This window comes from Halichoeres trimaculatus, unplaced genomic scaffold, assembly GCF_033239565.1.
Source record: "Halichoeres trimaculatus isolate MK-OKI-2021-1 unplaced genomic scaffold, fHalTri1.1 fHalTri1_scaffold_7, whole genome shotgun sequence".
Lineage (NCBI taxonomy): Eukaryota > Metazoa > Chordata > Actinopteri > Labriformes > Labridae > Halichoeres > Halichoeres trimaculatus.
The window spans coordinates 21835944-21852625 of NW_027437185.1; the positions used below are offsets into that span (position 1 = coordinate 21835944).

At 39.8% G+C, this 16682-nt stretch overlaps 1 protein-coding gene across 4 annotated transcripts in view; it reads right to left on the reverse strand.

The window, feature by feature from the left end:
* Positions 1-4092: 4092 nt before the first annotated feature.
* Positions 4093-16682, reverse strand: part of mid2 (midline 2) — a 159946-nt gene continuing 147356 nt past the window's right edge. For all 4 annotated transcript variants that reach the window (XM_074674167.1, XM_074674168.1, XM_074674169.1 and 1 more), the window contains 2 exons: positions 6686-6893; positions 4093-6378 (listed from right to left, as the gene is read on the reverse strand). In XM_074674167.1, coding sequence (XP_074530268.1) covers positions 5955-6378; positions 6686-6893 — 632 coding nt within the window. In that variant the 3' untranslated portion in view covers positions 4093-5954. The remainder of the gene's footprint in view (positions 6379-6685; positions 6894-16682) is intronic.

The following is a 16682-nucleotide window of genomic DNA, read 5'->3' on the forward strand; positions in this document are numbered from 1 at the left end:
AATGACACAAAATCATTCTACAAGTTTTAATCTAGAGAAGGCAATGAGCTGCAAATGAGTTTCTTTCAGCCTTTGAGCATTGTGTGTTTATAGCTCCTGGGTTCGGATACAAATTCAAATTCTTCATTGTAAAGTGAGCATCGCTGATAAAATCAAAGGCTTAGTAGAGAAAAGATGCTGAACCCACAGGCTTTTACAATGACATTGGACAGTATTATTATGTTACAGAACTGTGGTCAGAGTTAGATGGTGTTAACAAGCGTAGCAGCAACAGTTCAGTCATCTAAGAACAGAAGTAGGTTTTGTTTACCATTAGTGCAAAGTTGTAAGTCCTTTATAAAATGTTGCTTTTTGAGTTCAAAGTAGAAGCTGTTTCACCTACACAGGTTTTAGCCCTACAGACTCATAACTGTTTTTTATTTTTCCCCTATATACCATTTTTGTGTGAATAATACTGACTTTAAGTCTGTACTGATTACCAGAAATGATGACACCCAAATAAATCAGTTTGGTTATCTTCAGCAATTGTTGATTTACACATCAGTAACGTATTTTGTCTTGCTGAGTGTAAGTGTGCCTTAAGTCAGTGTTAGCTGATCTACAGTGTGCAGAAATGGAAGACAAAACACATCTTGAAAAGTTAAAAGATTTAAGCCTACGCTACAGTACTTTTGCACAGCTCTTTTTGCACACATTTTTTGTATAAAGTCTATGAAAACACCCTTCAAATATCAAAAAAGTGTGCAGAGTCCTAAAATAATTTTAGAACAACAATTTGTTCTAGCTTCAGGACATTCATATCGTTTTGGACCAAATTATCCAAGGTCAAGGGTATGATGTACGAATATGGTGCAATATTGATCCCCGAGGGGAAAAATTCATCTCTTGGCCCAGGCAGAGCAGTACAGGGTCAGGTGAGCAGCCTCACCTTGGCCCTAGCCTTGGCTCGCTGTGGAGATCCCTCTCTAAATAGTATGCAAGATATTGCAATTATTCGTGTTTTTCTATTTAAAAAAATAAATAAAATAAATTATAACTATGATTATATTTATAGTTCATGATTTTTATGGTTTCTTGTGCCTCATTGAAACACAAGCCACAGAATCATTGAGCATACTGCTCATTGTTTCAGGGTCAGTGTGTGTTTGCCATGCTCGCAGGCACTGTTGGGACTCATGCACTACTAGTACTATGCTGTAGCAGAGAGGCCCTTGTGCCAGTTATAACAGATGAGGGCTAAAAGGGTATAGCCCAACAAACTCCACCCTGAGCCCTGGACGACCTGGCAGCATACTGCAGGAACCCATTCCAAGGCCTGGCCCTTTATCAAGCTTTGTGCTGCATTTAAAAACCAGTGTTCAAACCAGCGAGCTGCTAACAGTCCAGCGACTTTGTGACACATGCCTTTCAAGGCAAGTTACTTATTTATCTTTACTTGTGAAACTTTGTATTAAGGGCATTACATTTTCACTATCAGAGTGTAAATAGCTGGACATTTGGGGCGTTTAACTAATCTAAAAACATCTAGGAGAAGAAAAAACTCACTATCAGCTTTGCAGAAGACACAGTGAACTATACTCTCTGTGGATTACACGAAAGTATTACATTATCCTCTTATTTTGCACCACAGTCTGACACCTGATAGCTTTTGGGCCTTTGACAGACATTTCACTTTTCTCGTTAAGAATAAAACAACACTGAGACAGACCACAGGAGCGTGTATTAAATCCTGCAGTCGCAGACGCATATAGCGTAAATGCAAATACCTTTAGGCAACACTAAAATGTTATGTTCTTGAGTGTTGTAGGCCTACCTGTCCTTTGATACATTCAGCTCATAAATCCACCTCAGTCTCCACCTTGATGCTTGAATTGATTCAGCCTCACTATCCCCGCTCGCCTCTCAGAGTTTCCAAACATTACTTCAGTTGAATGAATGCTTCCCATGAACACTGCAGTCCTTGCGAATAGCTTCTTTCTCAGCTATCGGCTTATTTTCGTTATACGTTTTACAGTTTTGCTAACGTAAGTATAGCAACGCATCCACATATTGACGTGTGTTGTTGCTGCGACAACAGCGAAGCGTTAAATTTCCTAGTGCTCCATACACCTGTTGGTCACGCGACCAAGCAGGTTTGTTTGATTAACTTCACCAAGCGTGTTCGCCGGGCGGTGCACTTAGCCAGTGATTGATTTCCATGGGATTTTCTCAAGTCATGCAGCTCATAATGCTAGCCACACTTCTTATATACAGTCTTTGATTTTATTAAACTGTCAGCATTTTTTCTTCTGCTGATACAAACCTGGTGTATGTGTTTTAATGCGCCGTACTTTAAGTAAAGCACAAGGCAATACCAAGAGCAAAACAGATGAGTGAGAGTGAATGAATCATGACTCACATACATTTGGGATCAGACTTTTAATTGGACTTAAATTCACATAAATAACATTGGTTCATATATATTTTGTATATTGTACAACTTTATATAATATATATTTTCCCCCTATGATTTACATTCCTCTCTGGCTAAAAGTATCTCATATCCATGGAAACAGAAAGCCTTGCATGAACGCAACGCTACTCTTTTTGTGCTGTTTATCAAGGTCCAAAAGCCAAAAGGAGAGGAGAGTGTTTCTCATGAGTTGTAAAAAATAATTTCCCAAGTTACACAAACAGAAAAAGCAAAAAGGAAGGATCTATTGCATCGTCTCTAGGGTTTTACACTGCACTACAAGGAGTGGGAAGCTATTGAAAATCATTCACTGTATATATTTTTACCTGTACTGACTGGTGACACAAAGAAAGAGCACTGCAAACTATCTGATATGCATGAAAATGAACATTTCCTCTCTGATTATTCTCATGTTTTTTTCCATTAAAAAATGAGAGAAAATGCTTGACACAAGATAAGAAATCCCATCTTGAAGATGAGGAAAGAGTTATGAACCTGCAGCAAGGTCACGTAATCATGCAGTGACCCTGCCAAGCACAGTTGCACAGATGAGTTGAGCTTGTCAGTCTGGATCACAAATCAACACACGGCTGTTGTGGGCCCGTGACCAACATTATTCAGCAAGATGGGTGGAACTTTGGAAGTCAGGTAACATTTAGGAAAAAAAAAACAACCCCAAAACAAAACAAAAAACTCCCCTCACACAGCTGCCCCTTTGAACAATTCAGTTTCAAAGCTACACTGAGATGACTACTTCCATAGCTGAACTTTATATTCCTGGATCTCTGCTTTAACTCAGTGACCAAAATGAAAAGCAAATGATTGAAGTCAACTTGTTTGAGTTATTTTTAAATTCAGGTGATTTAAAGCCTGTTAATGAAAAGTTTAGCACAACATTCAAAAACAATTCCTTATGAACTGTGAAGGGTAGAAGTGGCAGCAAGGTGTCATTTTTTAATGTGAAATCAAAAAAATATTTTTTCAACATAACCTGTCACTCAAACTTCCACCGATGTTTCTGATTCACACCTCATAAATCTGCATAAATTATGAAACACATTTGATTGTCCGAGTTATAACCACTACCTGAATATCAAACCAGAAAAAACCTTCAACCAAAAAAAAAAAAACAAGAAAAAGATCCAGCTTTCAGGCTGTTATTTGGTAGAGATGGATGGCGAAAACGTGTTGAACTGTTTGTATGATCGATCAAACCAGAGAGGGTTCCTGAAGTGTTTCATGCATTAATCATGACAAGGCTGACCCAAACAGTAACACAACATGTGAATAGTAGTGTGTGTGAGTATGTGTGTTAACATATCACAGAGGAAAACACAATCATGCCATGACACTGTGACAGACAGCGAGTTAGAGTGTGGACTCCCTCCTTTCCTCAAGTGTTAAAACAGAATAAACTTAATTAAAAAAAAACATAGTTGTTCTTTTTTTTTGTTCATCATGATAAAAATCACATAAAATCATTAGAATCATATCAATTCCTTAACAACACAAACTTTCTTTATGTTATGGAAAAGAGCAGCAGGGAGGGAAAGTCACTAATTGTGTTTAAAGCACAGTGAAAAAATCTTAACTTTACAGCAGGGGCCTCTGTTATAGTACAAAGTGCTCTGAGTGAGGTGTCAACAACACAAATGAAGAAAAATAAAGTATAACAGTGTTTTTATTGCAATGCATTTTCATATGGTTAGTTACCAGCAACTGTTTTCAATTTCTTACCATAAATCACTTTCTTAATGAGCATGGAGATACAGTGATGGAGTTTTTAAGACAAGCTAACATAGCTAGCAGTTGTGCTAGCTGCTACTTTCCCTCCACATTACATTCCCTGCCACCTCGCCCCATCTACTTTCATACTAACTCAGGGGAAATAGTGAAGATTAAAAAGTGCATCATGAATATGTTGAGATTATCAATAAAAGTAAACCATCTGTTTTTGTCATAAATAACACACTTTTCTTTCTATCCAATAAATCTCTTTTATACAAGTTAAGTAGTCACATGATGCCCTGAACTTAATATCTGTGAGCAACATTAGCAATTCCTGAAACAAACAGGACTGCCGCGTCAAATAAGAAGGTACAAAAAAAAAAAAGAAGAAAGAGTAGAGCAGTCACCACTTACAGAAAATGAGGATACAACATATGAATAGGAACACCCGAGGATTTTGATGAAACTGTTGTTACAAAAAGTGCTAACGAACACTGTTTTGGGTTAGCAAGATGTTAGCATGTAGCCATCAGCATTATGTTGTCTCAGGGATGACACATTGTTCAGAGACTAACAATATCATTCTCACATCTGCAACTAACAGCTAGTCTGGTTTTAGCTAAAGATAAAGCAGGTAACAACTCGCATTAGCCTATAACTGATTCTATGCTAAGCTGACCTTTAGAGTCTGCAGGAATAAAAAAAAAAAAGAAAGTCAAAATTTACAGGAATAATTCTGCTCTATTGAGTCCTACAGGCCTCTATACATGTCTGTCAGTGTCTATGTCTGCCTTGAACCCTCTGCTCTGTCTGTATGTTGATGTTTTGGTTGTATTGGAACATTACTGGGTGGAGAGTAGTAGCTTTCTTCCAACCAGGTATGACTCATACCTGTGATTAGCTTGTGCTAACATGCCAAGGCAGGTGCATGACTCTCCAGTCTATACCGTGTAGAAACCCGATTCCACAAGTGGTTGCTAGGCCAGTGAATATATTCACGTAGTCACGGTTGGAGTCAGAGGCAGCAGGTGTGCGCTGGCGCTGAGCCAAAGAGGAGGAGCCCAGTTTGAATTTGTGTTTACTAACAAGTAACAAAAATTCCTGCAGACCCTACCTTAAAGGCTGCTAGATCTGGCTGTAAGGTAAGTTAACAAGCATAAGTCTTACCAATCTTGTCTTCAAAATCCTTCCAAAAAAGCAAACACTTTGTGTACAACAAATAAGGTTCACTGACATTACCAAAAATGAGAAAAAGTATTGATTAAAGATGAAGTCAAAAATTTCTGCTGTCAGAGGACTCTGTACTCAATGTCTTTTTTGCTGCCAAAACTTGTTGTATCTTTTTTTTTTTAATCTCACTATTCACATGTTGTAGCTTCAGACTGTAAATAGATGACAAGAAAATGACCTCCTTGACACAAAGGGTCATATTGAGAGAAAATTAAATCAAAATGGAAGACCTTAAGTGGTCAACAAACCAGCTGTCTGGTCTTGCCCCCAGTGACTCCAGAGCATCAGATGAATTTTTATGTTAATTGACATTTACAGTCAAGAGCCCTCTCTCCCATTCAACTGATGGATTTGTAAAGCATTGGATGGCTACAAACAATCAGGCCTGACACTTTTCCAGACTGGTGTGCATATTTCCAACACTTTCTAAATCCATAAGAAAGTATCTGGTTTACTCTTAATACAGAGGTGACTCGGTCACACTGTCCATGTCTTTAAGCCTCCAGGTCTGATTTAACTCCGCTCGACTGTGATTGGACCTTCTTCAGTGGCAGCTCTTCATTCCCGTCAAGTATGGAGACTCTTGTCGACACAGGCCCATCTGCTGCTGCTGCTGCTCTTGGAGATCTGTGGCCACACCGTCAACAAAGTCAGGGACTGGTAGCCCTGAAAGGATCATGACTGACTTGTTCCAGATCATGAAAGTGGGTACGACAGGAAGGAGAAAGGATATTTCAAATGTGTGGATGTGCTGGGAGTTCATTGCATCATGGAATGACAGTGAGTTGTTGTCATAGTCCAGCAGGACACCGAGCCTCCTCAGCTGGAGGCTTGCCTCCACCAACATCTCCTTGCCATCATGGCGCACCATAAAGTTGTTGTTGCAGCGTGAGAACACCCATGAGGATGAGTTCTTGCCGCTCCATTCATTTTTGGGGGCTGATTTGTAAGCCACGCCGATGGCATACCTGCAGGGAAGGAACATTTTGGAATACATGAGTCATCTGAAAGTAGCGTCCTCCTTAATGACTTTACTTGAACAGTTGAGCTACTTCACGTTAAGGACACACAAGATAGGCACAGCCCCTTTGGGTCTTTCCTACATGAAGAGGTGCACTTCAGAGCCAATTAGTGAATGGAATATAAATAGGGAAGGAGTTTACACAGTGTGGTGGGGTAGTGTGCATAACACCCTAGTTTTAAACTCCCTAAAGAAAGATATTTCAGTTTATTAAGCCTCCAGGCTTCTAACACACCACTGAACATGTTTCTTACCACGTGGATGCCCCCAGCAGCACCTCCCAGTAGTGGCAGCCACTGTCAATGAAGACGTTAGCAGCTGCACCATAGGAGCCCGTGCCGCCAAAACGCTCTGGGGTGTGGCTTTTCTTCAGTGAGCTCTCATCCTTCTCCATGGTCAGACAGTCATTGGAAAGACGGAGCTTCTTATGGGCTGTCTTTGGATCCAATTTGAAGGGTTGACCTAAAAAGAGATAGCACATAGAGCTTGAAGAGTCTTTTACTGTGTGTTGGCAGCTAATGGTGCTCAAATGATATGGACCATACAGTAATAATCATTATAAGCAACATCATTTTTATTACTATCATCATCTTCATGGATCTTAATTTATTCTTTTAGAGAAATTGTAGACAAACACACACACACCAAAATAACTGAGGTGAAAAAAAAATTATTACAGTTCCATCAAATAATATTTCAACAACTAGATACATCAAAGCTGATGTTGTCTAGCCTGAGTTTTTTTCTTTATGTTCAAATCAATCAACTTGAGCCAAACTGGGCAGACAACACCACAGCATTGGCAAGTAAAGGAGCTGTGCGTAACAAATTAGAGCAAGATTTTAGGTCACAGCAGCAGCAAAAAGAAGAAAATAAACAGAAAGTGAGTTGAGAAGTGCTTGCAGAGAACTCACAGGGAGACAGAAGGGGAGAATGTTTGAAATACAAGGGCGAGAGTCTAAACTTCAAAGCGTCGCACAGCCTTTGGTGAAAACATTTCATAACAGCGGAGGAAGCCACCCGGCATTCTCCTTTGTGCCTGCCATCACACAGACTTGGAAATTAGCTGAAGGAAATAGCCTTCACTTCCAGTGCAGAAGGTAGCGGACGGGGCTATTCTGCGGAAATGCTGCTCTCTGGTTGCAACAATTCAATTTGCAGTGACACCAGTAATTTGGGTGTAATGGGTGGAAAATTGAGCGGGTGAAACTAGGTGAGTGGCATCGAGAGAGGAGTGCAAGAGTGAGGAGAGAAGTTGAGGGGATGATGTGAGGCTGAGATTTGTGTGTGTGCCCGTGTATGTGTATGTGTAGGCTTCATGGAGGTCAGCCACGTCCCTCCCAGACCTGACATTTAACTCTGACACCTCTCATCTCATCTCTCAGCCTCTCTGAGCCTCCCACAGCTTAATAAGCGACACAATGAGGACCTCCTCCCCTCCCTCTATCTGTCCTCTCCTTCATCTCTCTTCCTCCATTCTCTCCTTCACATCCTCCATATCCTCTCTCCTCTCTCACCCACTTCCCTCCAATAATCCGCATGCTGAGTGTGTGTTACCGCATGTGGATATGAGACGACGAGGCCAATGTGCTGCTGGCAGCCAATTACATTAATGCGCTCTCTTCTTTGAACTGCTTATCGCTGCCAGCGCAGCCATTTCCAAACACTGGGGCTCTGTCATGCCTTTCCAGGGGATGACTCCTGAGAGCCTGGGCTGGGCCGGTAGTTGGGGAAGGGGAGACACATGTGACCGCAGAGGACGAGCAGACACGCACAGAGCAACAACTCCAGCCTCCACACAAGCAGACAACAGTTTGAGATATGAAGAGAGTTCAAGAAATGCCTTCGAACAACACCAGCAGGATTTTGAATAAGAGAAGGAATCTGTAACACACTTCAGTTTGAATCATGACCCATAAATATGTGAGAATAATGTGTATGTACACACTGTATGGCTGGATTGTACTGTGAAAGAAAATACATCAGATAAACAACAGCTTTAACACTGACAGAACTTTAACACATGACTTTTAATTAGAATAGTTTTGGCAGACGTGTGAATCAAACTCTTGTTAACTAACTGGAAATGCATCGTCTGCAGCAGCTGCCCAGAACCAAAATTAATGTACACTTCAGAGGGACTTTCTGTTCTCTTAACACAGTTTCTTTTTTGTCTTCTGCATTTATCCAACAACTGTAGTGACTTTTCCCACAATGTTTCTCCACAACATATCAGCAGTTTTTAAATTTGTCACACAGTAATGGACCCACTACAACTTGCAAAGGCAGTAAGAATAAAACAGTGGTATTAATATTAATATCGATCACAATCAAAGAGTTCCTTCTGCTTTTCATATTGCGTTATATTGCATAAAGGATAAAGACTCCATTTCCCATGACCACTTGCACCCACTGACATAAGGACAGGACTCTTACCAAGGTGTGTGTTTGCTTTGAAGCAACTGAATGGAGAGCAGATCTTTTTATTTCAATACTACTTTCTTTGTTTACGACTGTTTACCGGACACAAAGCAACAAGACAATGTATTTATTAACAGTTACATAGCACGGTTGTTTGAAACAAACTGTGTTAACTCAGTTTACAGTTGTTTAGTAACAAGCTGTATTTAGCGCTAGTCACTGCCCGGTGCTCTGAAATGTATCTGTAATGTGTATTGTTAGTAAATCCTGGTTATGTCCCACCGGTGCTCATCTAACCACTCTAACCTCCCCAAGCAGAGCTAACGTAACCTCACTCTTCATTTTATTGATAGACTCTCAGGTTTGAACAGAGCACTACAGCATGTGAGTTAGAATGAACAATATCACTCTTCTGTCCTTTTTCGTTTTGACAGCCCAGCTCCATTGCCTAGTTTGTCTGTGTTCCCACATTTATAAGATTCTGTATCAAAATCTCTTTTTTCTTTTTTTTTTTGTCTGACTTGAGGAAATAGAAACAAGCGCTTGGCATCTATAATTTCTGCTTCAGCCAACCCTTTTTGATCAGCCTATTTCATTCATTCTTGGAATGATTGTGATGATGTCTTTGGGAACATATGACCTTATTGTCTATGTGGAAAAAAATAAAGTCTTAGTAATGTGGGAATATAGCGCTGACCCCATCTGGCAGCTCTCAGAAAAAAAGGTGCAATACACACAACCCATCCCATAAAACTGTTGCAATAACACAGATAACATAGCTGTTTACTAATGAGAATGACATTCATATACTCACACACTGTCTGAATTTCTATTACTGAACAGTAAGACAAGTAGGATGACACTGTCCCCCTGATCACCTAATCCCACGGACGGTCTTTCCTCGCAGTGTCTGCGATTAGCCAGCTCTCGCTCCGTCAGACAGACGTAATCAGAGATGTCTCCAACTGTCTGCAGAGGTGATAACTGCTCTCTGTCTGGCTGCCTTGGAGCTGTGCATTGTTACAGACTGGAACATCTTAAATGGAAAACTTGTAAAACAAAAATGGAGCAGTGTCAAAGAAATAAAAGAGGGTACAAATAAAAAGAGTATACCACTGAGGGAGCATGTATAAAAAGCAATTTAATTCTGGCTTAATTTCACTCAGCCCTTGTTGAATTACTTGCAGTGGGATAGAATCTGGGTAATTGACTTTATTTCAATTCAGTCAATTTCACTCACTCCCTTTTTCCCTGGCTCACACATTTGCAGAGGGATAGATAGAGCTTAGTCTGTAATGAGGAAGAATGAAAGAAAAAAGCCCAATTTTAATGCATAACTAAACAATTACTGTAGCAGAAACAAAAGCATCAAGGACTCAAAGAGCTCTCAGAGGCCTAACACAATCGTATTTCTTTATACAGGTTTCAACCTCTCTGCTCAGCTTGAGTTGCTCAGTGTCATTAAAATGCATAGAGGTATGCCACTTTGGCTTCTAATTGACTGATCCATGTGTAATGTGGTCTGTAATCCAGCAGTGCTGACCTGCTAAAACAAGGATTTATGCTGGTGAGATTAAATATGCATCAACCATGTAACAGGGCTGGGGATGCACAACAGCACAGATGAGGTGTGTAGCAGGGCCTTCTGACTTCATGTTTCATGTATCCCATCTTGTATTCACACCTTTTACTGGCTACTCTCTGTTTTTACTCAACTTCAATAAAACATGTCCTCTTGTAGTGAGGAGCAAAGACAAACAGACAGCAGTGACTGATCTGCTCTTACTTCACCCTTTCATGAACTCGCTAGTGTCTTCGGAGACCAGAGCTAGAAAAATAATTTTCACTGAAGCTTCTGTGTCTACTTTTAAATTCTCTATGATTAAGAAGCCATTTTTGGAAAGAATTTCTGTGATTAAGTAAAGCATGTCAAACATTTTTTCCTCCAACAGGAGTCACCAGGAGTGCTATCAGCTGTATGTCTAAAATTCATCCATTTGTTGAACTCAGAACTTGGTGCTGCTTGTCTTCTCTTACACCGAATCAACGCACTATGTATGCTTGGATGGAGTGATCCAGAAAACTTCCAACAACCCAACCATTTTGTGTTTCACAACACGTATTATGCTGTGCTATGTTTGAAAACAGGCGATAACTGCTGCACAAACAGGCTGTAGCATAGACAGCCGATGGCATTAGCTCCAACAGAAAGTCCAAAAAAAGCTGAGCCAATGACCCAAATGCAACGCCAGATACACTTGAAAGGGACAGTTTTTAATTTTAAAGGATATGGCTGATGCTGGTTTCCTTTTCCTTCCTAAACAACTCAGCAACAACTCAGCATGTTTATAAGACTTCCACAACTCTGACCTGCCAGCCATAACAAACAACCTTCATGGAATCCCTGGACAGCATCATATGTCAGTGATATGGAGGAAGACATTTTAGAGAAAAAAAGTTGACTACTTAGTCTCATTCTTAAATCTTTGCGTTAAGATTGAGACTGGGGTTTTCAGTTTTACCGCCTTTGTACCAACACCAAAACACTGCTGCTTTACCCATCAATCTACTTTTTCCTACCTTTTCTTGCTACATCAGTATTGGACAATATTTGTCCTTTTTGCAGACATCTGCTTGATGGCCAGTATTGTGTCAGTAGCTGATGTTTATCTGTTGTATCGTATCAATTCAAATTCTAGGAGGCTGAACACAACAACATTGGAGCTGGCTATGGGCTAATCCATTTTAGATTTTTTTTGCAATTCTTGGATCCCAAGTGAATACAGACTACGAATATGACTGGAAACCTTCAGGAATGAGATACAACCATCAAACATGTTTCACTGGACTCCAACCCAGACTCCCTGTTTCTGCTCAGGATGCCTTTTTTGGACAATATTCCATTAGGAAATTCCTCTTTCCCAGCTCTTCTCCTCTTTCTTATCCTTTACACCCAACACTCATCTCATCTCCTGCTGTTCACTTTATGATCTGCTTGGTAGCTTAAGGCATGGTATCACAGATGCATGCTGGGTAAATTTTGTTGCAGGTCAATAAATAGTTGGCAAAGAGGTTTTTTGTGCCCCAGGGACTCTCTGACGTGAAATTTTTTTTTATCTTGGATGCTATCTGCTTTTAAAGACAGATGCCTGAGAAATACACATGAACAGTTCCCTCTCATGTGTTCACTTTGGGGTACTGACCCCCTGCTTGGTGCACACAGTATGATCATCAGGAATAGCCTAATCACAGAATGGTGGACATAATCAAGTCAACAGTCCAGTGTTTGACTGTCAGCACAGCAACTGCTTAAAAGAAGGCTGGCTTGCATTTAAATGAGCTTTTGTTTGGACAAAACAATAAGCTCAATCCTTGCTTGTCAACAGTAGAGCTGAATGAAGACATATTTAAGCCTGGATTTACATTGTTGGTACTCCTACTTCACACATTCCTGCAGTGTTGTTCTAGAAAATGACTCAAGTGGATTTAGATTTTACATTAAGCAGCTTTACACTGTGGGATGGGTGCAAATGTCAAAGTAAGGGGGCCACACTAACAATGCAGCAGGTTAATATGGAGGCACTCAGGAGTGTTATAGGAAACTAAGGCCACATTTACACAATGCCAAAAACGGTCAAACCTGATAACATTTTGTTGCGTTTTGGCCTTGCGATTAGATGAGACTGCGTTGCGTTTTGTCCGAAAAACAGAAACTTTTGAAAACACTCTCCAGAGTGGAGAGTTTTAAAAATGCTCCTCATCCAGCCTTGTATAAACACAGAGCAGAGCGTTTCAGACTGAAACGCTGACATCACCGCATGCGCACTCGCAGTTTCAGGTGAAGGTTGCGTGCGCAACCACAACTTCTAGTTAAGCCATTCCGGTCCAGTTGGTGGCGGTAATGCGTCTCAAGGTTGGATTGCCAACTGTCTCACACAACAAAAAAGAAGAACAAGAAAGAACAACCACAACAATGATGGCTGATTTCCAGGTAGCATATATATATATATATATATATATATATATATATATATATATATATATATATATATATATATATATATATATATATATATATATATACACACACATATATCCACATTGCCAACTACTGGCCTGGCATGACCACTGCATTGTTGTGAATTGTCCTCTTGGAGTTGTATGAATGCGTTTCAGGGTTGTGTAGAAAGTTTTAAACCATACAGTTACAAACACGACTGCCAAAGTAGCTGGCCAAAGATAAGTGTAACCTGCAAAAACCAAACAGAAACAGTACAGACCTTTTATGTCTGAGCGTAAAGGGAAAGGTTAGGTCAAGTGAGTTGAGGCTGTGCAATGTTCCCATGTTACCAGTCACTTGATTTGATTAAGGTTGGCTTTCACTGGGCTGCTGAGACCCAAATATCTGCTGTGTTTACATTTAGCAAATATACAAGTTGCACACGGCCTGAGGAGCTCTCCTGTGTTCCCTCTAGAGGTATCTTCCAGTGAGACATGTAGTGTGTAGTGCATGAGAACAACAATACAGTTGTGTGCACAAATGTGAGATAATAAGGCAGCTGCAGCTCAAGCCCAAGAAGCTCCCCAGAGTTTGCACCCTTTCTTCAAACATACCAGCCATAAAATCATAGATTTGCCTATAAAACCACACATATACCTTTGAGAAAAGCAGAAATCAGCACGCGATTTAGAATATATTCCACATCAAAGCTTCACAGAAACTAAAAAAAGGTCTCACAAGGTTGTTCTTGGCCTGGATACATGTTCAGAATTTGTATCTGAGGAAATCACATCTTGTAGTTGACTTCCACCTGCGCTTGCAATCAAACCCGACACTATGAACAGTTTGGACTGGGCCTGAGAAGTCCCTGGCGCACAGCATTGAATACTAAGATGGTGAGACCACTGTAAAAATACGGCCTACATATGCCGCTGATGCCATTCAGTCTGACTATGAACCCTCTCCCCGTCTTAAAATAACTATCTGCTTTCGTCTACCACTGCAACTTTGTTTCCTGTTGGTGTGAATTCATTACTGACACAGACAGCCAATTAAAAACATAAACAGGGCACAGTCTAATAAAAGTTGTATGGATAAATGCAGGCTCTTCTTCTGTCAGTCTGATATATAATGACTGAACTCATATGCAACCTTAATTCAATTTCATGCTCATCAAAAGCAAAATATGCAGTGCCTTAACACAAATATAATTATGATTATGTTGTCAGCCAGAGGATGCAGTGCTGACTTCTCATTTGAAATGACTGGATACACACTTGAATTTGAATTAATTAGACCAGCTTCATTATTTTTGTTTTTCAAACTGAAAAAAAAAATAAAATAAATAAAAAAACATGAAGCTAAAGCAAAAGCTGGTACAAAAACTGAGCATTGATAGAAAACAAGTACTTTCAGTTTGTCCTTTAGTAAACTAACTGGTATGAAGGCCACATTTTATCCACCTACTTGACATTCAGAGACTGTAACTGGACTGGCATAGTGGTTTTGCCCTTCTGTGCACGCTCAGGCCTGGACTGTATTAATGGGTAAAAAGCAGTGGATTGAGGGCACTCACGTCTGCAGACACTCATCCCTGCAAAAAGCTATTTGGTGTCTTCTTTCCGCTCAACATGCTTCCTCTCTCACTCTCAATCTGTCACCTTTCATCTGCCTTTATACTCTCTATCTCACTCTCTTTGTTGCACCTTCCCCTCACTTTAGGGGACAGTGGTGTAGAGACGTGGTCACAAGAGGTATAGTCACAGCAATAAAACTTTGCACACACGCAGGCCTGCACACACTTTCCTCTTCACTGCTTTCTCCTCTGTCATTCTTTATTCATACGTGTTTTAAGAAGCTGTGAGTTACCTCACATGTTGGCTGTGGCCATCAAACAGCTCAGTGATATTTCACTGCAGTATATATGCCATCATTCACTTTGAGCCACTCACGGTTCCATGAGTGGTTTCATCTGAGTGACCTAAAAAAAGCCGTAAAAGCTTTAAAACTTCACAACATAACTCAAAATGTTGTCAAAAGCTATCCGTCTCAAACCGATGAAAGCACATGTGACAGGACAGTAAAGGTGTGAGAGCATAAAAAGTGCATTGATAAAGCTTTGAACTCCTGTAGCACCAGGAGTGAGAGGTCACAAATACAAAGGTTAAAAGCTCCTGCATCAAACTGTAGATTCACTCTATTTTAAAACATGTCTTTCAGTTGAAACTTAATGCCTTCATCACAGCTGATTGTTTGATTGAATAAAGCACTGAGCTAGCCTAATGTAGCATTAAGTTATGAGACATTAAAGATAACATGACAGGATAATAAGTTATACTTTCAGTACAATTAAAGGACAGTATTACATCATAATTTCCACATAATAGGTTTTAATTTTGAGAAAATGGGTCAAAATTACGATAACCTTGACATTATGTCATAGTGAGTCATAACTATGATATAGACCTTTGTTGTGATAATCAGACCGTTAGTCATGTAACTATAAGGAAAAGGTAGACATCAAATCTCTGTCAGGTGATAAAAAGCCATAACTGTGAAATCAAGAATCAAAGCAATGAGTTATTATCCTCATGTGTTTTGGCCCTTAAATTTATATTTTGTCTGATATAATATAGATTTTCATCCCCTAGTCTGGACTTTCTACATTACAATTTAGATTTGAATTCAATGTCAAAATTTCAACATTAGTATAATTACCTCTGCCAAGAAGGTTATGTTTTTGAGAGTTTGTTTGTTTGTCTGTGAACAACATAATTCTTGATGAAATTTTCAGGAACAGGAATGTGTCTATAACTCCATGATAAATGGTCAGATTGCTCTGCAAAAAAATACAAGACAAGGTCACCATAATTTCTCACAGATGTAGAAGTACGATTTAGATCGTGGAAATATTCTGGATACTAAGATCCATTATATGAAATGTGTACTGAGTCTTCATAATTATCAACACTGGCAGGTAACAAATTATCATACACACCTGCAACTAACACCAAATTCTAGCCGACAGTCTGCTGAAAGGGAGTATAACATTAAAGTTGGACCAAAGTGTTGCTTGACAATCACAATATGCTTGGCGAAGGTCTGCACTCTCTGATGCCTTTCATATCTGCCTAATTTTTTGTAGCTTTGAAGTATTTTCTTGTGATAATTCATACTTTTAATGTTTTATAATATATTAACTATAAAATATCACAGTTACAACTTGATTTCTCAGAATTCAGACTTGATATCTCATTGTGTCCTGTTGTCTCACTGGAATGACTTTTTAAATGTCATTAAATTCAAGATGTTTATTTTTTTTTTAATCTAAATGGAGTTTAAGTAGCTTCACATTCTGAGTGTTGTTTGGACACCATTGGGAAGACAGACATTTTATTCAAATATATCCGATCAACAACGGAAATAGGATGTCTTTGTGAAATGGAATCATCTCCTCTTACAAAGTTTTGAGTCTAAGTTTGTCAAGGTGTCCTCAAAGTGACTCCTTAGAGACTGTTGAAGCTCACGTTGTCTTGTTTCTCTCTTCTACCCTCCTTCGCCCTCTCTCACAAAAACAGACTTACAACTCTCTCCAGCGTGTATATCGTCGTTGGCTTTGTTTACATCTGTGTGGGATTACAGAGAGGATGTCTGGGTCGTCTTCACAAGTTTCAGCATCTTTTGATGAGAAACTTGACCTCTGGGATGAATTGACAGATGGCATAAAGATTGAAGAAAGGGCACCAGAGGAAGTGATCATATGTCGTAGCCAGGGGGAAACAGACGACACAGTGCCAAGAGAGGGGTTAGCGAGGGACATAAAGGAGACA